Consider the following 25,169-nt stretch of genomic DNA (forward strand, 5'->3'; position numbering starts at 1 on the left):
AGATGTTCTGTAGAATTACCTTGATTCAAAAAGAATTTGTGGCTACCTCTTAGATATACTGTGACTTCAGGGGCCTTCCATGCTGTAAATCTTTCCCTAGAAAATTAGCTTACACCATGTGTTTCTTGATGATTGCCTTATAGGTGGTGGGAAATGCCTGCTCCTCACCAGCCTCGCATTGCCTCTGTGTCTTTCTTAGATGTGTGTGAGTTAACAAGGGCCTGTGCTGTCATCAGCAGTCACGACAGTGAACATTTATGACGCAAGACATACATGTCAGGTGATCTCTGGGGAACCATGTTGATTGTGACTCCACTAGGGACCACCACAAACCACCCCATCTTCCAGGCCTGGCCTACATCATTTGGTGAAAAACAGTCATAATGCTACAGGAGGAAAATATGTCCCGTTGTAAGTGAAGGTGGTTTGGCATTGTCTGATTTCCATTCTTTACCCCTTCACTGTGCATCAGTCAGTTTATATCATAGGAGTCATATTCATATTATGCCTTTTATTTACGCACCAGTTCTTTTGCAAGTCATTTTTATTCTCCCTTTTATGAGAGTGAGGCTCTGTGTCTGTGTACTTCTGTATAAAATAAAGGAAATGATTGTTTTTAATGCAGAATTGAAAGAAATATAATGGATTTCAGCTACAACAATTTCTCCCCATTTAGAGGAGATGAACACCTAGTTAGATGAAGAACGTCATTCCTAGTATAATTTGAATACATCCTGTTTCCATGACAACTTGTACTTACCAGCTTGCCTGGCAAAAGAAGTGTTTGGATCCTTTCTTTGATAAAAGCTTTGACCAAACACTGGAGTTCCTTTTTTTTTTTTAAATTCCAATAATTTCATTCCAATTTGGGGCTGTTTTTCTTTTGAACATGGGCTGCTTTTGAGTGAAAGAAACCTAAAAGGCATTTTGGAATAACATCACCTTCAAAATAAAAGGAGGGGATTCACAGGCCAAATGCTAATAAGCATTGGAAATGAAGATATTTTTGCAAATCATAATTATTTTCTCATCTTTCAGCTAAATTAAATCAACAGAGATGATGTAACAACTTATTAAGATGCTATTTGATTTGATAGAGAATGATTCAGTTATTCATTTCCATCTGGACATTATAATCATTAGGCTTGTTTCCTCACTGCTAATGTATGTCTTGGCTTTATGGGTGATTTGTGCCCTCTTACTACTAAATTTTGATTCTTGCAAGGAGTATGGTCTTATTAATGGTTTTCCTTCAGAAGAAAGATAGGAAATTATTTGCATCATTAACTCTGCTTTTGCAAAATATGAAAAAAATGCTACTGTATTTTGTTGACAAGATTATGTTTCATGCAGTATAAAAGATGACTCTTGGACATTTTAGGAATGATAGAGAATCAACTCAAAGTTAAAATAATCCAGAGTTTAGTTCTGAGGGTTCTGGAAGTTTTTGAAAGGAGAAACATTATTCTTAATTATCTCCAAGATCATTGTCAATGATGGTGAACATTTATGACACAAGACATACATGTAAGGTGATCTCTGGGGTACCATGTTGATTGTGACTCCACTAGGGACCAAATTTTGTAACAGACTTTGTGTAAATAATATGTGCATATCCTTCACTTCCCAGGAGAAGACACCATCTTATCATAAAAACTAAAGAATTTTTTAAAGAAGTACCATAATATACAAATTAGTATTAGGTACATAATATGTACCAAATGAAAATCAATAAGAAAGAAGTAAAAAAAATTGACAATATCTTTCTGTTTTGGGAGCGTGGAATTCCTGCTTATGGTAAGAGATTAAGTACCTGCAAGATGTCATTAGCCTAAAATATTGTTCAAAAGCATCTTCACGATTCCTAATGTAGCAGTTTGCACAGTAGTTATTGTTCTAAAAAATTGATGCAGTTACACATTTTTTTAAAGGAAAACAAATAATGTAATTTCATTTCAGAAATTGCTTTATTTTTCTTTTCTAATCACCTATTAGTTGATAATAGCTTTTCAAATTTTAGACTGCTCAGCTCTTAAGTAGTAAATTACATAAAATATTTCATGAAAGTTTTAATCATACAGGGATTCATCATCCCACTATTTATTAAGGACCTGCAACTTTAGCCACCTTTTGTGAAGACCACAGAGGTGGACTTTCCACCGTCAAGGAACTTAGGTTAATATAGAAAGTGAGGGTATCAGTGATCATTTGTGGGGGGAGGTTGTTGTTTTTAAATATATATATATTTATTTATTTTATGTATTTGGCTGCACTAGGTCTTAGCTGGGCCACACGGGATCTTTTTAGTCCCAGCATGCCAGATCTTTGGTTGTGGCCTGTGGGATCTACTTTCCTGACCAGGGCTTGAACCTGGGCCCCCTGCAATGAGAGTGTGGAGTCTTAGCCACTGGACTACCAAGGAAGTTACCAGGTGGTCATTTTATAACATGGCTCATCATCTTCTAATAGTTTGCTGAGGAAGTTGATGTTTTCTATATCAGAATTTCTTAAGCCATGAAACAATGCAGTTATTTAAGTTTAAACATAAAGCTTTGGAAAGCACCGTGCCCTTCCTCAGAATACTGGCTTGCAAAATGTTCCACTAGTGATACCTGAGCCATAAGTGAAAGCTCAAAACCAAATCTTACCCATACAGCAGTTAGCTTCTTAGCTGTGAAGAAGTGACCGGCAGTGAACTCCCAGTCTGCCCACAATTGTCAGCTGCCCACGGGGCGTGAAAGCCTCCACGACGGACGTGGAAAGCCATGTGCCACAGTACGTGTTCCATGGACGTGCTCTTGGCACAGCCAGCCTCTCAGATTTGCCCAGGACTGAGGAGGGCTTTCTCAGGACTTCCAGTGTTACAGTCCTGAGAGTCTCAGGCAGACCAGGACAGTCACTTGCCCTCTACACTCTTCTCGAAATCTCTGAAGTGCCAAGGAGAATACCCATGTTCACACAGCACAGAGGACGGGGGGCTGTCCCCGCCAGGAATAAGGAAAAAGCAGCCAGCACTCACGGAGCATTTTATGGCTCATGCAGGGCCTCACCTCCAGACAGCACTGTGAAGCAGGTCCTGGTGGGGAGTCATTTTTTACATGAACAAAAAGAAGAAGGAAAGAGCTTGCTTTGACCCAAATCACACAGCAGTGAAGGGTGGGCTCAGACACACACTTCTGTATTTCCCTCAGCTCACATCGCCTCTCTACTGTTCACCTTTTCCTCTCCTTTAAAAACTTCCAAAAATCAGCAGAAGCCAGCTGTAAAGGAATTCTCCTCCAACAAAGACCAAGTGGAGGCCTACTGAACTTCCTCTTCAGGTCCAGTTTCTGATCTGAACCATCCTCACCTCTCTGGTTGATTGACTGGCCTGGCGGAGCATTAATAACTACTCTTTGATAAGGAGCCAGTGATTTGCAGAGTATATTTATTGTAGGGAGGGGAGGGCGCATAAAGAAGACAAACCTTGGTTACAATTTAAATGCCCAACAGTAGGAGTTGCTTGTTTAAATCATGGTTCTTCCAATCAGTGAACTACTGTGGGGTCCCAACAAAAGACCTTCAGTCTGAATTCTCAGAGTGGTCCCAGAACTGGTGTTTCTAAAGTGGGTGGGGCTTTCTTCCTAACCAAGGAAAAAAACATGGTTACTTCCCAGTTTCCCTGCTGTCAGGCCAAGAGGGTTCCTGAGGAAAGGATTGGGCATCTGCTCAAATGTGCCCCTGCAACTCTGGATCTCCTGCCCCTCTCTGGAGTGTGTGCGGTGGCTGATCCCCTGCAGTGAAACTTGCTCTGGCCCTTGAAAGAGGGTTAGACAGTTTGGAAGGACAGGGAAGAGGAAAGATCTCAGGCAAAAGTGCCAGGATGTGAGTGTACACAGTGTGTTCACTGGGTGGGGAGTAGACAGATCACTGATGTAGCGGCTTGAATCTTCCACGTGCCGTACTACGAGGGGTCATAGGCCTGCCCACGAGAGCGCATGTCATGGCAGAAGGGAGAACGCTCCAAGGGGAAGAGCGTGTGTCCAACTATGTATATTTCCAAACACTTCATATATATTCCTCTGTTTCCACATATATGTAAATATAGGCACATATACTACATAACCATATATATTTGGAAATATCGTTGCAGATGCATTTGGAAAGATGGGTTGGGTGGAAAGGATTTCAAATGCTTCACTTGAGAGCTCTGACCTCAGCTTGTTAGAGACAGCCATTTAGCCATTTGCTCGGGCTTCTGAGGAAAGAAGTAAAAGGAAAAAGGTGCTATTTTGGAAGACTAACATGCCATCCGCACAAAGGATGCACTGACGACAGAGAACGTCTAGAAACTGGGAGATGAATTCATAAACTGTTTTCTTCAGTCAGTAGCTGCTGTGTACCCAGTTCATGTACTTAACAGATGTTGATGATGTATTGTCCACATGGCCGACACTGGGCTGGGCAGTAGGGCAGAGCAATGAAGACGAGGGGCCTGGCCATCTGGGACCGGATATTATGGTGTGGGAAGCAGTAGATCAGTGCGGCTGTGACATGTGCTGGCAGGAAGTGATCCAGGAGGAGGACTTGCTCTAGCGTGGGAGGCTGGGGAAGAGCTTTGTCCAGAGACCTGAGGGGCAGAGGGGCAGAGGGGCTGAAGTGGAGGTGCAGGAGAGAAACCAACAGGTGCCGATGCCTCCAGGCTGCAGAGAAGCTCTGGGGAGTGGGAGAGCACAAGCGTGGACAGGCAGGAAGGATCCTGAAGCTGCCGAGCCCTGGTGGCCACCAGACTCTGAGCTTTCCCTTGAGAGCCAGCAATGGAGCATTTAGGCATGGTCAGATGGATGTTTCAGGACAGTTGCTCAGGGTCTTCCCGCCGCGGGTTGGAGGACCCTGGAAGCCGGGAGGCTAGTGTGCTCGGCTTGCCCAGGGCAGGTGCTACCCCTGGGAATAAAGAGAGAAGACCGATACAAGGGTGGGAAGAACAAAACAAGGACTCTGGGGCTGATGAGTGGATAGGGAGGTGGATGGTGAGACAAGCCAGCCTCAGTGCCGCAATTCCCAGGCTTAGTGACTGGGAGGACCTCTGTCTCCTCACTGCAGAGGCTTTAATAAGTGCTCTTCCCCTTGGCCCTCTCTCTTCCACTTGCAACCCTGAACCAGACCTTCAGGCATCTTTTCGATTCTAGATGAGTAACAATGCTTTTTCCATGTGCAGCTTGCAAGGTGCCTTAGATGTGTTTTCTCATGTATGCCTCAAAGCAGCAACCAGAGGGAGCTCTGTTGTTACCTCTTTCTGGAATGTGGAGCTCAGCAAGGTGAATAAAACCTCCCTGGGTCACACAGCTTCCAGAGGGCAGGATCCTGGGCAGTCTCTCACACCACACGACAGCCTCCCCCAAGAACTCCAGTGTCGCACCCAGAGGCATTTCTGGTGTCTCCCACCCCTCCAGCCTTGCCCTGGGATGGACCGACTGCAGCCCTTGCCTTCACTGGAAGCATCCTTCAGGGTCTGAGCCTCTACAGAGAGGTCATTTATCTGCAGAGATTGAGGTCTGCCATCTAGTGGCCACTGCCCTCCTTTTTTTCCTCTGTGCTTCTTTAAGAAGGGAAGACGGGAGTTTCCACATATAAGACAGGCCTGCATATTTATAGCATCACACCCTGTAAACAGGAAACTTCTCAGTCTTAAGAGAAGGAGCTTAGTAACATAAACATAGCACATTGCCAATAAGTTTCTGCATCCATTCAGCAAACACTTAAATAGATACATGTGTATATATAGATATAATAATATATCCATTCCATTGGAAAGTGTGCTTCCTGAGACAGGGATTTCTTTTGTCTGTATTGCTCGCTAACAAATCTCAACAGCCTAGAACAGTGGTGTTTGTATGGCAGACATGCAACAGATATTTACTGATAAACTGGAATAAATGAATGCTTAACATGTGCTGCATCTTTGCTCAATACCGGGGACTTGACCTGTACATTTTCTCATTTAATCCTAATGACAGCTCTAGAGGTAGGGACCATCAGTATGCCCACTCCTCAGATGTAGAGACCGAGGTGGCAAGGGATAAGAAGCTTTCCAGGTTTGAGGAAAGCTGGCATTTGATTCAGGTGTTCTTACTTTAGAAGCCCATGCAGAGTGCCCCTTGTGTGCCAGGCGTTGTGTGCAGCATTGCCACCATCCAGACACGTGGTAGAAGTACCACCCAGGGACCACTTTCTATCCCCCTGCTGTGTTTTGTCTTTATTGAGTGAAGCTCCCCTTTCCATGGTGCTGTGACAAGAATAAATGGCATTCAGGAAAGGCTGGCTGACCAACAGTGAGTGCCTGTCCCTACCTAGTTCGGTGGCTGAGTTATCTTGCCCCAAACCTCAGTTCTCATGTTGGTAAAAGGAGGAGACTGAGTTTGGAACCCTGCCTTCCCTTCTAGCTCCAACATTCTACTGTTCCTGTGACTCCCAGGGAGCTGGATTGAGTGCAAGAGAGAGGACCACTTGTTACTAGGCAACCAGTACCCACCTCACCCATGTTGCCATGGTGATGATGAAAGTTGGGCTGATGGGATTACCAGCTCTTGTTAATTGTATATGAGAGCTCAAGGTCTCTGTCTCTTTCCTGCTTGCTCTCTCCATCTTACTTTCTTATTCTTCTGGGAACTGTGGAGAGATCTCCTTTCCTTCATCTGCAGTGTCTCTGAGGTAGCCGTTGTACAATGGAAAGCAACTGGAAATAGAGCCTGGCTGTGCCTCTGAGAAGCTGTGTGACCTTGGGCAGGTTCCTCAGCGTCTCTGGGCCGCCACTGCCCCATTTGGGAAATGAAGGTGTTGGAATAGTGGTCCCTGTCTAAGGCTCTTCCTGGCTCTCAAATCCTTTGAAGCCTAGGGAACATGTCAAGGGAGCAGACCACGCTGTTACTAGGCAACCAGCAGGCACCCTGCCCAAGTTGCCTTGGTGACTGGATGCTGAAAGGGAGGGGAATAGCTGCTGCAGCTAATTGCTTAATTATTTATGAGTGCCTCAAGTCTTTTTGTTGTTTTCGTTGCTAGGGGCTGTGGGGTCACCTTCTCTTCCTTCCTCCTGCCACCCCAAGCCATCTGAGTGGTGTGCTACGCAGTGGGAGAGCACGTTGGCCTGGACCTCAAGCTACCCACGTTCTAGTCCTGCCTCTCATTTCCTAGAGCTGTGGCCTCGGGTAAGTCCCCTCACCTCTCTGGGCCTCAGTTTCCTCATTTGTAAAGTGATGGGTGTACGTAGATAGTCTCCAAGTTCCCTTTCTACCCTGAAACTGGAATTCCTGTGGTCCAGTTGCAAAGTGGGAAGGATCAGGGGAATTTTCCTCACTGATTATCTTCTGAGGATAATTCTGAAGAGAAGTGGTTAAGAAATGGTTAACCATTCTCTGAAGAGAAATGGTTAGCAGTGGTTAAGTATCTTACACGGTTCCAACAGGAAGGGAGTGAAAGCAATGCCCATTGTCCTGTCCTTGCTTCTCCCCTTGGTCACATCACCAGACTTCTTTAGTAATCTTAAGGTGACCTGGGTTCAATCCCTGGGTCAGGAAGATCCCCTGGAGAAGGAAATGGCAACCCACTCCAGTATTCTTGCCTGGAGAATCCCATGGACAGAGGAGCTTGGTGGGCTACAGTCCACGGGGTCGCAAAGAGTCGGACACGACTGAGCGACTTCACTTACACTTTCAAGGTGATTTAAATTGTGTATTTTTTGTAGATCACCTACTTCCAAAATAGATTTGAGGGGTTCACAATATAAATGCACATGTGCAACTGGATCATTAAAAATAGGAATACATTAATATAAAAATAATGATGCTTTTTCATTGGTTACTATTGAAGTTTTGATTGAACATCAGATGTAATTTTGAGCATCCTGGAAGCCAGAGCAAAAAGAGGAAGGTGCATAATTGATAATAAAGACAAATTGCCAGACTGTTCCTAGTTCTAAATTGTGAAAGTAATTTATCATGTGGTGTATATTCTCTTTTAGAAACTGCAGATGAAACTTTTAAAATTTCCCTTTCTTGCTGAGAGTATTGTTACAGGAAAAAAGGAAGAACCTAAACTTGACAGTTTGACTAGTTCTAATCATCAGTAAGCAAAAACTCTCTTTCAACCAATACCTTAGAATTTTATATAAAATTTGAAGATGTCACCAAGGAAATACAAAAGTTTGGAATCTTCCAGTATTTACAAATCATTTATATATAAATGTACGTAACCATTTTGCACATTAATTTAGTAATGTTTATCAAAATTTTAGATGCGGGCAAAAATTCTACTTCTCCGAACTTATTCTGAAATAAACTGGTGGAGATAAGGAAAGACATTAAGTATAAAAATGCTTATGGTAGCATTATATATCAAAGGAAATGACTGCAAACCAAATAAATCTTGAGTGTTAGTGAATTATATTACTTCTTTAGAATGGATTATTTTGCAGGGCTTAAAATGAAGTAGATTTACATGTTTTGATATGAAAGTCTTCAAATACGTTAAGTAAGATCAGGAGATGCCACAGTGGTATAAAATACATCTATTTCTCTATAAAAGATGTAGGTAGGTGTACAATATATATATCTAGATATATGCTTTTACGTGCATACTTGCATTTTTCCGGAAGGAAACTATAAACAGTGGCTTCCTCTGGGTAACAGTATTGATAGCCTTGGGAGGGAGGGAGGCTTACTATTCACTCTTATTTTTATTATATGGACCTGTTAGTTTTCTAGTTAGAGAGGCAGTAGATACTGGCAGTCAGGAGCTAGATTCTGGAGTCGGAATACCTATGTTTAAATCCTGGCTCTCTCACTTTTTAGCTGGGTGACCTTGGGGTTAATTTAATTTCTCAATTTCTCATCTGTTGAATGTGCTAATAATAGTACCTTGCTCATTGGATTTTGTGAGGATTAAATGAGTTAGTAACTATTAAAGTGCACAGAATAGCTTAAACAATCTCATATGTGCGTTTTCTTGAAAAAAAAAAAAAAAAAGAAGGTAAGCAACAGCAACAAAAAAGTGCGTCTAACCTAAAAGGCCCTTGTTATGTTAGAGTTGGAAGGACTTTTAAATATGTCGCTGCTTCTAGCATCATACTTTGTATAAAATTTGTGTTCAAAGTGAGGCTAGCAAAGCAGCATTCTTTCATTGTAGTCATTTTACCTGAACTTAAATACCTTTTAGGAAAGGCACCTACCCTAAGTTTCATACCAGGTGTTTGCAATGTCTGTGAAGCCCCTGAACCCATCTGGTTTTGCAGCTCCTGTTCTGGTGCATCCAGAGACACTCAAGCTAAGAGCAGGATGTAGGCTAGGCCAGGTAGAGTATCTTTGAGGAGATGTAGCTCTACACCCACAGCTGGTCAAGGCCAGAGAGGGACTGTCCAGAAATTCAAACTCCAGGAGGGCGTCCATGGCCCTGCCAGTTAGGACGCGTGTTCACATGGCCGCGTGCCTTGCCTTTTCTTTTGAGAGAGACTGATAGACACCTGGTAAGGGGCTGTGCGTGCAGGACCCCTCTTTGGGTTCAGGAATCTTCCTCTGTATTCAGCGGTGTAGAAAGCCGAGGGCTGTGTTCAAAACGGCCCCGTTTCTTCCTCCATTCCTCGTGGGTGCTTTGGGGCAAGTGTGGAGAACCTGGACGGACTCTGGGCACCCTCGTTTACCGTTGGTCACACTTGGGCACACGGTGACCCCTTCAGATCCACTGAGTTAGGAAATGGGCGACACTGACCTGTGACCACTTTACAGCCGGATTAGTGGTCCAGGTTCTGACTGTCTTCCTTTCTCAGCTCCTGCGCACTCCAGCCTCTGTTCGTTCGGCCAGCGGTTCCCCAGGCATCTGTGTCACACCCAGCTGTGCTTCCATCGGCCCTTCCATCCCGCCACCCCTCCTCCGAGCAACTGCGAGCGTTCCCCACCGTCCTTCAGACTGCTGGTCTGCCTGCCCTCACCTGCGCCCCTCTCGCCATACGGGTCTGGCTCCGTCCACTGGACCATCCATCCACCCATTCCTTCGTCTTGCTGTAGCCCACACATTCGTCTCGCCCGTCACCCGTCAGGCTGCGGAATCCGCCCGCTGGCCCGCTGTTCCCCCCGCCCCGTAGCCTGGAATCGGGGCCCGGCGCCGCTCCCCGCTCGCTGCGGCCCGCGCGTCCGTCGGGCCCCGCACGCGGAGTCGGCGCCTGCACGAATCCGCCTCCCCCTCGCGTGGGCCGCGCTTTTGTTCGGCGGCCCCGCGCGGTCCTGCGGTGCGGCTGCCGGGCCGGGCGGGCGCAGGGCCGGGCCGGGGCGGGGCGCGCGCGGGGCGGGGCGGGGCGGCCGCGGCGGGGCGGGCGGGGGCCGGGGTGACTCAGCCGCCGCTCGGCCCGCGGTCCGCGCGTCCGCCGGCCTCGCAGGCGGGGCGGAGAAAATGGCGATGCCCCCGGCCGCCGCGCCCCCCGCCGGCGCCCGGGAGCCGCCGGGGCCCCGCGCCGCCGCCCCTGCCGCCGCGCCGCCGGCCGGCCTGCAGCAGCTGTCTTCGCTGCGGCCCGAGCCGGGCGGCGTCCCGCTGCACTCGCCCTGGACCTTCTGGCTCGACAGGTGAGGGGGCGCGGGGCCCGCCGCCGGCGCCCGCCCGGCCTGCGCCGCCGCTTTGTCTCGGCGCTCGCCCGCGCCCGGTGCGCCCGGGCCGCCGGCCCCGCGCCTGCCCCCGCGCCCTCCCCGGCGCCCGGCGCCCGGCCCCGCCGCGCGAGCTTGCTCAGACCCAGCTCGGAAGCCCAGGTTCGGGCCGGCGCGAGCGGCCGTCGGGCGTCCTAGGCCAGGAGAAAAACCACGCAGTCCCGAAAGTTTCGGTAGCACTCTCCCCCTTTATTTCCTCCCGAAGGAGCAGCGCCGGCGGGCGGGCATCCCAGCTGGGCGGTGGGGGATGCCGGGCCTGGCGGGGGTGGTCTGTAAAGTGGGGAGAGGGTGCTCTCTTCGCTACGCCCACGGGGCTCTTGGGGAGCTCCAGACAAGACCCTCACTGTGACGGCGCTCGGGAGAGTTGACCAGCCCCGTGGGAAGTGTGCGGCGGTGGTGTTACTATGGCACAGCGGGCGCCTGCACCCCTGCCTACCGATGCTGCCTTGCACACTTCTTTGAATTCTTTCTCATTCTCTGGGCAGCTATTTCTTGAGCACTTACTGGGGACCGATCCACACACCTCCTAGGTGCTGGGGATTCAGTGGTGAGCCGTGCCTCACCTTGTTAGTAGAGTACGGACGATTGCAGCTTCCTCAGGGCCACAGCTCAAGTATCTTCTCAGAAATGCCTACCTGACTGCCGCATCGAAATTAACACTCTTCATTCCTATCACTCCTGCCCTCCCTGATCCTCTTCGTAATGTTTATAATGCTACCGAGTTGTGTTGTGTAGGAGACTGTTTATTTTCAAACTGTCTCAACCTCTCAACACTTCCCCCTCTGTTCGGGGCCAGTGAGCAGGAACTCTGTACTTGGCACCTAGTAGGAGCACAAGAAATTTTTGACAAATGAATAAATGGAAGAATTGCAAAGACCCTTCTTAGTATCTGTCACGCATCCGGTGCCCAAGGCTGACACTTAAAGATTGTCCCACGAGCTTACGGAAGTTTTGATGACACTGTGTCTACTCTGGTTAAGTATTAGGAAAGCCCGGATGTGACAGTTTTCCGTGCAAGTTACTCAGTAGACACAAATCTGGTTTTTAAAAGCCTTGCGTAAAATACGCGCAAGACTTTTTAAAAATGCTGTTCATCTTTTCTTAGGAAGACAGGCTCATTCCTTTCTTGCTGTTGGAATTAGCACCCCCTCTATAAGAGTTAACAGTTTGAAGTCATTGTCTCTTTCTGGAACACAAAAAAGTTAGGAGGTGGGGAAGATACAGTGGGTCTTGTTTTTTTTTTTTTTTTTTTTTAATGTTTTTACTTTCATTATGAGATGCTGAAAGAGCGTCTTACCGTCATAACAAGAATGGTTTTGGCAAACTGCAGCAGGATGAAATCATATGCGTCTTTGTTTCCAGAAGTGTGTTATGTTGCTGTACCTGGTATCTGTTTCCAAGGTGTTAAACCTGGATTCTGGTCTACATGGAGACTGTGGGCTGCTGGAAACAGTATCAAGAGAGTTTGTTTATAAACATGCACAACATTTTTAAGACCATTAATACTACATAGCACAACTTTTAAAGAATATCTGTTACTCTTTTTTTTTTTAAGAAGTATAGTCAATGTAGAATACTACTACAGTGTACAATATAGTGATCATAATTTTTTAAAGTTACACTCTATAGTTATTATAAGACAGTGGTTTTATAGCCTATGTTGTACAATATAGCTTTATAGCTTAATACAACTTTTAAAGAATATCTGGTATCTTTGAAGATGAGAATATGGTGATTTCCGTGAAGACAGACTATAGCTTTTCTGCTGCGTATTTGCACATTTTTGTTCTCTGAAAGCCAGTAATCAAGTGAAATATGTTGTTGCCCCCATATCCAAATCTGTAACAGAAGTGGCTGTATTCATTTAGACATTATATTTAGTCTATATATCCCATAGGTTTTATTGAACTTTTCTCTAGTTCTCTGGAGATGTAGAGTGCCTCTCTTCCCCTTGAGGTTGTGAACACATTATGTTCTAGAGGTTCCCACAAATCTTTTTCCCCCAGAGAAACAAGATTGTAGAGGGTGGTAAGGCTCTCCGGAGAGCCCTCCACTGCACCCTTCTCCCCAGATAGCTGGTGTATGCGCTGATGAGATCAGTCTCGAGCCACACCACCCAAAGGTCTCCTGCTACTTACCAGTCTACTTATTTGGCACCTACCTCCTGGCCTGTCCTGCCTTTCAGCCTGCTGTGTAATGATGAGCGGATGACCTAGACTCCCTAGTGCCTCACCTGCATTGTTTGTGAAATGAGGATGAATCATCATAGGATACATTAGATAGGGCTGCTTGGTGAGTTACATGAGTGCTGTGAGTGTGAAACACCAGCATTATTATCCAGTGCTCCCTAATAGCCCCCATCAGTGATCCTCAGGGCAGCTTGTCTGATTTCAGGGTTAGAAAGCCAGCATCCTAATGTATTCCCCTCATGGATGGATTTGAGAGTTCCCCACTCCCACCCCTACCCCCATGGAGTTATTTGCAGTTCCAATAGTAAACTCCAGTAGGTTCTTATTTAATTAGACTGTGTGGCTAAAGATTCAGACATTTGGGCGATAATTTTGGCTAGGGATGTAGGATGAAGAATTTTCCTCTCTTTTTCTGGGAATTTGAAACTCTGTCTTGTTTTGACTCTTAGCGGCCACTCCTGGTTGTGTGCCTCTGAATGCTTTGTGTTTGTCTCATATTGACCCATCCCCCACCTCCTCTGAGTTTTAGCTGCAGTACTCAGTGCTCAGGCCTCTTGTTCCCGTGTACACCAGTGATCTCATCCAGTCACAAGGCTTTGGGCTCCATCTGGACTGCTGGTGATTCCCAGTACCCTACACTGATCCATTCAACTCCTCCTCTCCATCCCCATGTGGATGCCTGATACACATCCCAGCTCGACACGTGCCAAACTGCTTCACCTGCCCTCCCCATCTTGCCTCCTTCAACTGAGCCATCTCAAACCAGACCAGTTAACAGCAACCCATCCTTCCAGTTGTTCACCCCCCCTTACAATCTTAGAGTCACCCATGACTCTCTTTTCTCTTCTTCCTTATCTCCCCACTTTCTCTGGCCCCTTCCACATCCTCCTCCTTCCCACTGCAGCCGTTATCAACAAGGGCTATTGATTCTACCCTCAAAATATATCCAGAATCCAGTATATTCTCACCACCTGCCTCCCAGACCCTGCACCACACCACGTCTGTCTCTTGGATGAAGAAAAGAGGATCCTCACTGCTCTTCCTGCTTCTGCTCTTGCCCCACACAGTGTGTTCCCAGCTTAGCAGCCAAAGCAGTTCCTTTAAATACCATAGTGAAAGCCAGTCACCTCTCTGCTCCCCAGTTGTCTCAAGCAAAAGCCAGAGTGGTCATCACAGCCCTTGAGACTGCAGCATTTCCTGCCCCGCTTAGGGCACCTTTCTCCTATCTCTCTCTCACTCTCTCCCTGCATGTGCCCTTCTAGTCCGCTGGCTCCCTGGCTCTTTCTCCATCATTGCAAGCCTGGGACTTTGCCACTGAGGGGCCTTCCTGATGGGCTGCTCTACCCTCAGTCACATCTGCTAGGTCTGCACTTTGCTTCCCTCTAGTCTCTGCTTCAATGTCATCTCAGCAAGGCCTGCCTTGACCACTGATAGAAGCTGATGCACACCTCCTGACGCCCTCCCAGGCCCCTGCCTCCCCTTTATAGTCTCTGTAGGATTAGCATTGCTTGTCTGTCTTCTCTCACCAGAGTGTATGCTTCCAGGATTCCTCTCCCCACTGCTCTATCCTCGACTCCTAGTTGAGAGCCTAGGACAGCCTAGGTTAGCCCACACTAAACATTTAGGTGTGGCACTCAATATGCCTGCAAATTTGTAAAACTCAGCAGTGGCCACGGGACTGGAAAAGGTCAGTTTTCATTCCAATCCCAAAGAAAGGCAATGCCAAAGAATGTTCATACTACCACACAATTGCACTCATCTCACACGCTAACAAAGTAATATTCAAAATTCTCCAAGCCAGGCTTCAACAGTATGTGAACCTTGAACTTCCAGATGTTCAAGCTGGGTTTAGAAAAGGCAGAGGAACCACAGATCAAATTGCCAGCATTCTTTGGAAAGAATGATGCTAAAGCTGAAACTCCGGTACTTTGGCCACCTCATGCGAAGAGTTGACTCATTGAAAAAGACTCTGATGCTGGGAGGGATTGGGGGCAGGAGGAGAAGGGGATGACAGAGGATGAGATGGCTGGATGGCATCACTGACTCGATGGACGTGAGTCTGAGTGAACTCCGGGAGTTGGTGATGGACAGGGAGGCCTGGCTTGCTGTGATTCATGGGGTCACAAAGAGTCGGATACGACTGAGTGACTGAACTGAGCTGAACTGGATCATGGAAAAAGCAAGAGAATTCCAGAAAAACACCTGCTTCATTGACTATGCTAAAGCCTTTGACTGTGTGGATCAGAACAAACTGTGGAAAATTCTTCAAGAGATGAGAATACCAGACCACCTCATCTGCCTCCTTAGATATCTGTATGCAGGTCAAGAACAACAGTTAGAAGCAAACATGGGACAATGGACTGGTTCCAAATTGAGAAGGGAGTACGTCAGCGTTGTATATTGTCACCCTGCTTATTTAACTTATATGCAGAGTACATCATGAGAAATGCTGGACTGGATGAAGCACAAGAGGGAATCAGGATTGCCAGAAGAAATATTAACAACCTCAGATACGCAGATGACACCACCGTTATGGCAGAAAGCGAAGAGAAACTAAAGAACCTCTTGATGAAATTGAAAGAGGAGAGTGAAAAAGCTGGCTTAAAATTCAGCATTCAGAAAACGAAGATCATGGCCTCTGGTCCCATCACTTCATGGCAAATAGATGGGGAAACAATAGAAACAGTGACAGACTTTCATTTTCTTGGGCTCCAAAATCACTGCAGATGGTGACTGCAGCCATGAAATTAAAAGATGCTTGCTCCTTGAAAGAAAAGCTATAACAAACCTAGACAGCGTATTAAAAAGTAGAGACATTACTTTTTTGCCGAGAAAGGTCCATCTAGTCAAAGCTATGATTTTTCCAGAAGTCATGTGTGGATGTGAGAGTTGGACTATAAAGAAGGCTGAGTGCTGAAGAATTGATGCTTTTGAACTGTGGTGTTGGAAAAGACTCTTGAGAGTCCCTTGGACTGCAGGGAGATCCAACCAGTCCATCCTAAAAGAAATCAGTCCTGAATATTCATTGGAAGGACTGATGCTGAAGCTGAAGCTCTAATATTTTGGCCACGTGATGTGAAGAACTGACTCATTTGAAAAGACCCTGATGTTGGGAAAGATTGAAGGCAGAAGAAGGGGATGAAAGAGGATGAAATGGTTGGATGGCATCACCAACTCTGTGGACATGAGTTTGAGCAAGCTCCAGGAGTTGGTGATAGACAGGGAACCCTGACGTGCTGCAGTCCATAGGGTTGCAAAGAGCCGAGCATGACTGAGTGACTGAACTGAACTGGACTGACTGAAACATTTAGGAGGCTATTGAAGTCTACCCTCAGTGACTTTCCCTTCAGGAGAAGGGGATGATTTTACTCTAATTATCATTTGCAAATCTGCATCCTAACCCTGACCCCGCTCCTGAGTTCTTATACCCAGAACCATCCCTGTGATGGTCAGCACCGCCACGTCCTACCTGGCATCGCCTTCTTCCTCAGATGCCCTTCCCCCTCCAGTTCTTACTTCACATTGTCCATTTACTCTGGGAAGACTTGCTCCAAGCCTAAGCCGTCCCCTCCTCTCCACGTTCCTCCCTCTGCACTCCGTGCTCCTCTCCAGCCTCAGTCACACTGTAGCTTCTTGCTCCCAAGCCTGTCCTTTCTCCAGGCATCTCCCACACCTTCAGAGTTAGCCTTCTAAGGGACACCTGACCTCAGCCTTTCTGCCCCTCTGTTCTGCCACAGTAGTCAATTTTGACTCTGTCTCTCATCACCTAAGGGTGCCTCCGTCATGGAACTGTGTGCTCCAGACAGGTAGAATTGTGGATCTCCACCCCTGCTTCTACCAGGGCAGGTCTGATTGGTTTTGGTGGTGGTGGGTTTTAGATGTGAGCCACATTCATTTGAAAAAAGCATTCCTCAGCTTTGAAAAAATTAAAACCATAGGTTTGCAGATTATGGTACAAACTTCTTTATGGTACAAACTTCATTTAATGTGAAACTCGCCTCATCACCTATGTTTCCCCAATTCCATTATGTCACTCACTCTGTCTGTTCTTTCTGGTAACAGCAGATGCCTGCCCCTTCTCCTGGATAAACCATGGACTTGCCAGCCTCTGAGATATATCTCATGATATTACTTCTGCTTGGGGTGCCCTTCTTCCCTTCTTCTACCTGAAAACCTGCCACGCATGCCTTGAGGCCTTTCTGAGATGCCTGCTCTGTAATTGTCCTTAATTACACAACAGCCCTTGGCCCCGGCGGGGTTAAGTGCACCTCCTTTGTGTCCCTGCAGCATTTTTATAGCCTGTATTTGTGTTGAGGATTGTTGATGCCTCTTCTGTCCCTCCCTTCTGATCATGAGACACGTAACTGCCTCGTGTCTTGACTCCCAGAAGGAAGTGCACCTTACGGTGTGCATTGTAGGTACTTAGTGAGTATTTGTGTTCTTGTGTTTTTGACCACAACTGTGGGCCCTCTCTACATCGCCCACTAGCTCCACCCCGTCAGTTGAAATACAGGCCCTCACCCTGCCCTAGACCTACCCCATCAGACCTCTGGCGTGACTTGAGCATTTGGAACACATGGACCCTCGTGTGCGTATGTAACGGATGCATTAGGTGCCTCACGTGACAGTTACTGTTGTACTTACTGATCAGATTACTTAAGCATAGCAGTTGCCAGAGACTGTTGTAGCTGCTGAGAACACAAAGATGACAGCATGGGCCTGGGCTTCCTAGGAGCTCCAGGGGGAGCTCTGTCTGCCTCGGCAGCATCGATGAAGAGTTCGGTGCGGGACCCGCCTTCCAGGGTGAAGTGTGTCCAAGGGCATTCTGGTGGTGGCTCCATAATAACGGGCATGATGGGGGCAGGGTGGGACCAGGCTTGACACAAGAGGACCCCCAGAATGTCCTTCCTCATCCCAGAGTGGCCTGCTGGGTCTAAGTGCGGGCGGGTGACAGGGAGAGAGGAACTGGCTTCTCGACTTCTCCTCTTCTTTTTCTCCATTCTTGCCTTTCTGAACCCACAAACTCTCTTACTTGCCAGGATTTTATTTTCTGTAAGAGGCAAGTATTTCTGGGTACTTCAGGCAGGGAAAAGCCCAGACCTTGGGGGCTCACAGCCTGTCACCTGTGGGTCAGTATCTGCAGGAAGCAGACAGGCCTGAGGACCTTAGACATCCTCACTCAGAAAACTTACCAGTCCTTACCTGGTATATGGTAGCTTCTTGAAAATATATTTTCCTGCTTTCAGAGTAACAGATGCCATTTCCTTATTTCCAAACCTAAGGCAACTGGTGAGACCTCAGTGACCTGTCACGATGACAGTTCAGAGTCTGGCCTTTTCACTTCCGCTGTCAGCTCTAACACTGTTACAGCTGCTTTTTCCCCCATCCTCTGTGTACTAAAGGATTCATCACATATCTAGATCAAAGAGGCATAGTTGTGGCCATCAGGGAGCTCATAGGCCAAGAGTGACAGTAGATAGAAGCAGGGAAAAATCAAACTCAAACATGCAAAGATGAAACATTTAGATTATGTGGCTAGTTTCAGCAGATGCACTCTTAAATGTTATTAATAGGCTCTTGCCCATTTTTGCAAGTGACTCTTTCTCAAACAGGAAGCTGATGTAGCCACAAGCCACAGATCTATCTAAAAGTGATTAAAATGCAATCATCTCTAATGGGGTGAATGACAGGCAAGGGACATCCTTCCTTGTGTATCTGGGCTTGTGCAGGTTTTCTCTGTGACAGCCGAGCCTGACGTGAGTAAATTCAGCAAGAAGACTGGCTTTTAGGAGTCATACCCCTGGCTTTAAAATTTTCCCTATTTAAGTTATTTTCCTGGCTGAAATGAAATGATCTCTCATAAAAATAAGGTGAAGTCATCATTTATCTTTGCACCAAATGTTTATTGTGTACATGTGTGCACTGTACGTGTGTTTCCATAACTTGGCTGTCCTGTACCATATGTAAAGCTTTAAACACCTTGTTTTTCACTTTAACCAATGGATATTCACTGCTGTTTATTCAGTGCGATGGGCAAGTGACTGGAGCTATATGTGGTTATTCACGGAATCCTTACAATACTGGAGTGGGCCATATAGCAACATTTTGCATAGGAGATGCTTTAGGCCCAGAGAAGTAACTTACCTGAGGTCACAAAGCTAACGTAGAACAGAAACAGGATTTGGAGTAAGGACTGTGTGACCCCAAGCACCAGCATCCCTCACTGCACTTGAACACTGCTTCCCTGTGAGTACGATCGGTGAATGGCACACAGTTCCCCCTTGGTCCATAGCTTTAGATATGGGAGCTGGGCTGGACTTCTCAAATAAGCAAACTGGGGGCCAGTGTTACAGGAAACACATAAGCCAAGGACTCCCTGTTTCAAAATCGGCAGAGAAAAGAGAGTCCCACCTAAAACTCATATTTAAGTGCTTTTATAGAATTGTCCTTTACATTTTAATGGTAAACATGTCTTAATCATCTCTTTGGATGATTGAAAAAATATCATTATTTTCATAGATGCTTTTGTTTCCCAATGATTTTTTTTTTCCATTTTTCTGATGAGGCTGTCTATAGCTGATTTAGTTTAAAAGAATTTTTTTTGGATATAGTTGCTTTACAATGTTACTGTACAGCAAAGTGAATGAATCATTAGATTTTATTTCGCATTTCTTGTAGTGATTTGCTTTAGATGATGTAAGTCAGGAAACATCAAACTTGAATGTACAGACAAATCCCCTGGGATTCAGTAGGTGTCAAGTGGGGCCTGGAGACTCTGAAGCTCTAACAAGCTCCTGGGTGATGCTGCTCGTTGAGAGACTACAGTTTAAGTGGCACGGATGTGGGCAGGGTTTGGGGAAACCTTTCTAGCTTCTTTCCTTTATTGGAAGCATCTCCAGGAATCCAGGTCCCTGGTAAGGGGTGCTGTGCTCCACTGAGAGTTAGCTAGGCAATGGTTCACATCATTTCCTTAAGTACTTACGAAGGGAGTAAGTTCCTCTGTCTGCGTGAGTTTTATTTCTGAGCTGAGCCTGCAGCAGCCAGGTGGGGTTTAGGAGGAAGCACATTTGGATTGTTGGCAGGTCGGGGTGCAGGGTTGCAACATGCAGGAGAATTGAGAATGTATTTGGTCCAGAGTTGTGTTCACAGCACCAAGCAGAGTAGCGGTAGTGCCAGAAGTGATCACTTTAGGTTAGTGACAAAGAGCTGGGTTGCCAGGGACTCTAGGTTCTGGTATCAACTCTGCCACTAGTCAGCCATGAGGCTCTGGGCAAGTCACTGTTCTCAGATTTAGTTTGCTTATCTGCAAAGTGGGATTGTAACCATTATTTAATTAAGAATTTAATTAATTAATAATTAAATACTGCTTAATTAATGATGCATACACATGGCACATGATGTGTGGTCTTTTTACCTACTGGGAGTGCAATAAGTATCTCTGGAATAAGAGAGGATAAAAATGCTTTGAAGTGTCTCAGACTTCAGTTGAGCTAAATGAGTTCTGTCTTGCGGAGATTCTCAGGGACCTGCTTCAATGAATACATAAACATGACTTGTAAATAGCACATTACATTTTTGCATATAAATGATAGTTATGTGCCTGGAAACCACTTAAGTAGAATAGTTGGTCCAACTTACCAAAATTCCTGCCTTCTCCTAACTCCCCAAATGGGAACAGATTTTAACTGATTTCACATAGAGAAACTTAAGATGCATATGTTGTTATTCTGTCGTTAAGTTGAAGAGACACGGAAGTAATATAAAGCTGGATTTGGGCATTTTGTAAGTTTAAGGGTTCCCCTGACATCTTTTGTTAATCATCTCTTTGGCAGACCTGGAAGCATTCCTTCCCACTTCTGCCTTGACCATCAGCTTCGGATTCACCAAGTCCAAGTGGAAGCAGCTCGTGGAAACTGTGGCCTTAAGCCCAGAGAGACTGGCACCCTATGGGCTTTCTTTTCTAAGGATGAATCCAGGAGGTTCTAGGCTCTGTGTAACTCTCGCAGAGTTCTTGGGATTTTTGCTCTCTGTCCCACAGATGAGAAAATGCACTTGCTGTCTCTTAGCTCTGATTGCTTCCTCCTCTGTTCCTCTTCTGCTGCTGGTGGTGATGACAGCAACCATTGCTTCTTAGATACTAGGCGCTGTGGAAATACTTCATGTGCATTCACTCGCGTAGTCTAAGTAGAAAAGCAATGAGGGGTAGAGCCCATGTTCCTCGGAAAGGGGAAGCGAGGATCAGAAGAGTCAGGCTTGTCGCACAGCTGGTGGGTGGCAGAGCTGGGAACTCAGATCCGTCAACTTCAAACCCATCTGCTCTCCTGCCTTCCTGCTGGAGGCCAGTGTGACTCTTGTTTGGTAAATTATCTTAAAATTATGACCTGCAGATGTGTTCCTCCTGAATTAGGTTCCTTGTATCCCATTTGGGGATATCATTGTTGCCAGGCGTCCTGGTGACATGGATCCCTGTCATGTGTCTCTGATTCTCCCCCCTCCCAGTAGTGTGGCTTGATGGGTGATGATGGAGGAGAGAATCACAGGCTATAGCAGTGGGTGGGCCCAAGGAGGGAGCGGGTCATCTAAGAAGGGCTGAGAGGGGATTGCCCTAAGATGTGTTATCTGTGACTACCAGTGTTGACAGTGACTGCTTGTTTTTTACTGAGAAGCAGACTCATCCAAGAGGAAGATTCTGGGCATCAGAGCCAGAGAGACCAGGAGAGGAACCCAGATCTTCTACTTAACAAAACATGTACAGAGTTCAAAACATGCTTAGTTTTGAACTCTGTACATGGAGAAAGTGGTACGAGTACCCTGGCAGGATTGCTATAAGGAATAGAGATCTATATATGCAAAGCCTTGTCATATAGTACAGGCTCAATAATAGGAAGCTGTTATTACATTGCTGTCATTAACTCACAAGAGAAACTTCTAGTGAGACAGTTCAGACTCCTTGACCTGATCCATCCAGGAGACATTTATCGTCCCATTGCTGCATTCTCAGCTCTGGCTGTGTGCTGTGGGGAGCAGATGTAGTGTTTAAAGAATGTGAAAATAGGTCCTGACTCCTTGGTTCTGTGATTTTCCACAGCTTTGGCTGTATGGCCTTCTAGAAATGGACATAGTCAATGTGTATATTTCTTTCTCAACTTTTTATCCCACTTCTTGCCTCCCAGGCACCCCCCCCCCCACCAACCAAAAAAAGTATCTAACTGTTATTTCTTAGCCTTCAGATATTTGGGGAATTCAGAGGGGGCAGGGGTGCTTAGTTCTAGAACACACACTCCGTGAGGACAAGGACTTTGTCTAGATTGATCGCTGTTGTACCCCCGTCAGCTAAAAGAGGTGTGCAATGAGTCTTAGTTGATTGAACAAATTATGTCTTCTCAGGCCTTCTTATATGTCTGCGGCTGGGTTTCTCAGTGTGGACTCTCGACAGTTTGGACCTGATCGTGCTTCGTTGTGGGGGCGGTCCTGTCCACCATGGGAGGGTCCAGAGCACCCCTGTCTCTTACCCACTCAGTGCCAGTAGCACCCTCCCCGTTGTAATAGCCAGAAATGTCTCTGGATGTTGCCAAAAAACCTTCTCTCCAGAGGCCACATCACCCTTAGGTGGGCACCCTTGGTCTACAGAGAGGGGTTTGGGTTAGGGTTCTGTTGAGAGGTTTGGGGTTTTTTTAACATGAAGAAAGTAAAAAGATTTAAGATGTGAGAATGTACTATATGCGTGATAGCAGTAAAAAAAAAAAAAGAAAAAAAAAAGTTTCATTGAAATCCACTACAAACACTTCCCTTCCAGTTGCTGCAACTGTCTGTCAGAGGAAGTGGAAAGAGAAGGTGCGGGCTGGGCTGAGGCTGTGCCAGGAACCGCCGGCAACTGCTGCTTAAAGAAACAGTAACTCTCAATGGTACAGCTTCCAGTTCAGTTTGGAATCAGCAAGTCCAGTACAGATTAACCTGTTTACAAGGCAGTTCACTTACACATCTTGGCCAGTTGGCCTTTTTAAGATCGATTCTGTGATATTTGGCCCAGTATTGCTTGTTAAAGATAGCTGAGGTTCAGGCATGAGGTGTAGGCTTTCTCCTGACTGTCTGAATCAAATTTGGCTTAAAGAAGAATGAGTTTTTTAATACTGGCTAAGCCAGTTCACTACTATCAGAAGCATTGTTTTCTTACTTTGACACCTGGGTATTCATAAAACTGTCCAGCAGCTGGAAAGAACGTTGAAAATCAGAGAATCTGACCTCCTTCATTAAGAAATTAGAAAACTCATCTTCCATAGAAGCTGACTCTTTTCCTTTCAAGCACCAATGCATCAAGAACTTGAGATACTAATCAGAATAGAGCTTTTGTTGTGCATGGTCCTATTACTTTTAGCGAGGACCTTCTCTACCTTGCTCTATTGCAGAGACTATTCTAAGAAAGTAATATGGACACAGTCTTGTATTAAAAGTATAGCATTCAGCAAAAACAGCCTTGATGGGAACACACCAAGAGTCATTTGTGAAACTCCATTAAAAATGTAAGTGTGTAGATGGTATAACTGGACAGTTTAGCAGTGAGGTTGTAAACAGCAGGAAATCTCAGGTTACCTGTATTCAGGTGAGGTTTCTGTGGCTTGGGGCACATTACCAAACCTCTGCAGGCACTGGGCAGCTCACCTGTAAGATGGTGACAAGTAAGAATGACATCTAAGTACGTTCACTGGTGGGAATTCGGCACTGTAGTGAAGGTGACTTGCTTATTAGCATATAAGCAGGAGTTGAGTTCACACACCCCAGCCCCTGACATCGTCGTCATGCCCTGAGAAGCGTTGCCTCGTCGTCTCATGCTGTAGCCCTTCTCAGACTCTAGAAATCAGATTTCTTCGAAAGACTTGAGCAGTGGAGCTTTGTGTAATTGTCTCCTGTACTGGAATGTGAGTAAAAGACCAGAACGTGGAGACAGAGACAGATAAAGCAAAGGCTTATCAGTGATTTATTTCCTAGGTTAAATAGTGATATCCTCACGTTGTATTTGCTTAAATTGACATCATGCTGTATGAGGTGAACCCTCAAATTATAACTTGTTCTAAACCATCATAAATTGAATGATAACTTTAGAAGTTAACAAAAATTCAAAATGCACAGTTTTAAAAATGAAGAAAAAGCTAGGTACATTTTCCTACCTTTGGACCTTCACTTTTCCCCCATACCCCATTAAGGACAGAACCTGTACATGATTTGCTCTGTGCCTTGGGCAGTCAGGGATATATTTGCTGGGAATAGTTGGTGGAGACGTCAGCTAAACTCTTCAAAGGAAGAAAAGTCTTTGTTAGAATAAATGGCAGTAAATTTTCCTATAAAAGCAGTAGATTGTTCATGGGAAAATCTGTTCAAAAAAGGTTAAAGTTTGGGTTTTGTTTTTAAGTGTTTCACCCAGTTCCTTTGTAATTTAAGCCTCAAACAGCATGTGTGTGTGCTAAATCACTTCAGTGGCGTCTGACTTTTTATGACCCCATCGACTGTAACCCGCCAGGCTCGTCTGTCCATGGGATTTTCCAAGCAAGAATACTGGAGTGGGTTGCCGTTTCCTTCTCCAGGGGATTTTCCTGACACAGGAAATTGGACCTGCATCTCCTGCATTGCTAAGCACATTGAGGAGGCCTAAAACTTGTATTAAATAGCAATTCAGTGTTTATCTGAGTCAGCCCTTCAGTTCCTTGAGCAGCGCAGATACACGGAGGCACTGTGGGCCAGGGACCGTTGCTGCAGGTGCTGATCGAGTCCTCTCTCTTCGCTGCACTCCGTAGTAGCGTAGAGTAGTAACGACACGGTTATTTTAGGCTTCCAGTCTGGCAGCAAAATGCAAACATGGTGGTTATTGTAGCTTTGCTTTTGTTAAACACAGTGTCTAACGCACTCATGATAACTAGAAACAGAGTCGCACACCTGGTGCTTTGGGGAAGATTTATTTAATGGGCTCTACCTGATCACCAGGGTCCCTGTTCACCCCCACACTAGTCCGTAACTGTACTTCCTTTTGACCTCCAGGCCAGGGAGCTGTGTCCAGAAGTGCGTTTTTTATATCAGGTTTGACACCCAGGTCCGTATGATTGGCCCATAGTTCCTGGACTGTCGTCTGCAGAGCTTGGCCCCCTGGTGCCTGAAGCTCACCCCATAGCTGGGCGGGACCCTCTGCTCTGCCATCCCCTGCACCTCTGAGCTGGGTCGGTTCGGGGCACATTTCTAGCTGGGAAGTTCAGCATCTTGAAGTGCCCTCTCGGAGGGTCAGCACTGGTAAAGAGCATTCTTTTTATAGGTTCCAGACTCTTATGGG

At 46.1% G+C, this 25,169-nt stretch overlaps 1 protein-coding gene across 15 annotated transcripts in view; it reads left to right on the forward strand.

The window, feature by feature from the left end:
- The first annotated feature begins 10,308 nt into the window (after positions 1 to 10,308).
- Positions 10,309 to 25,169, forward strand: part of EIF4E3 (eukaryotic translation initiation factor 4E family member 3) — a 524,749-nt gene continuing 509,888 nt past the window's right edge. For 5 of the 15 annotated variants that reach the window (XR_011250851.1, XR_011250853.1, XR_011250850.1 and 2 more), the window contains exon 1: positions 10,327 to 10,586. Coding sequence is in view for 2 of the 15 variants with exons in the window: in XM_069561654.1 (XP_069417755.1) it covers positions 10,417 to 10,586 (170 nt within the window). In the remaining 13 variants the exon portion in view is untranslated. Of the gene's footprint in view, positions 10,587 to 21,068; positions 21,212 to 25,169 lie in introns of those variants that run through there. The other 10 variants (XR_011250848.1, XR_011250847.1, XR_011250846.1 and 7 more) reach the window with 4 other exon arrangements.

This window comes from Ovis canadensis, chromosome 19 (genome assembly GCF_042477335.2).
Source record: "Ovis canadensis isolate MfBH-ARS-UI-01 breed Bighorn chromosome 19, ARS-UI_OviCan_v2, whole genome shotgun sequence".
In the NCBI taxonomy this organism is placed as follows: domain Eukaryota; kingdom Metazoa; phylum Chordata; class Mammalia; order Artiodactyla; family Bovidae; genus Ovis; species Ovis canadensis.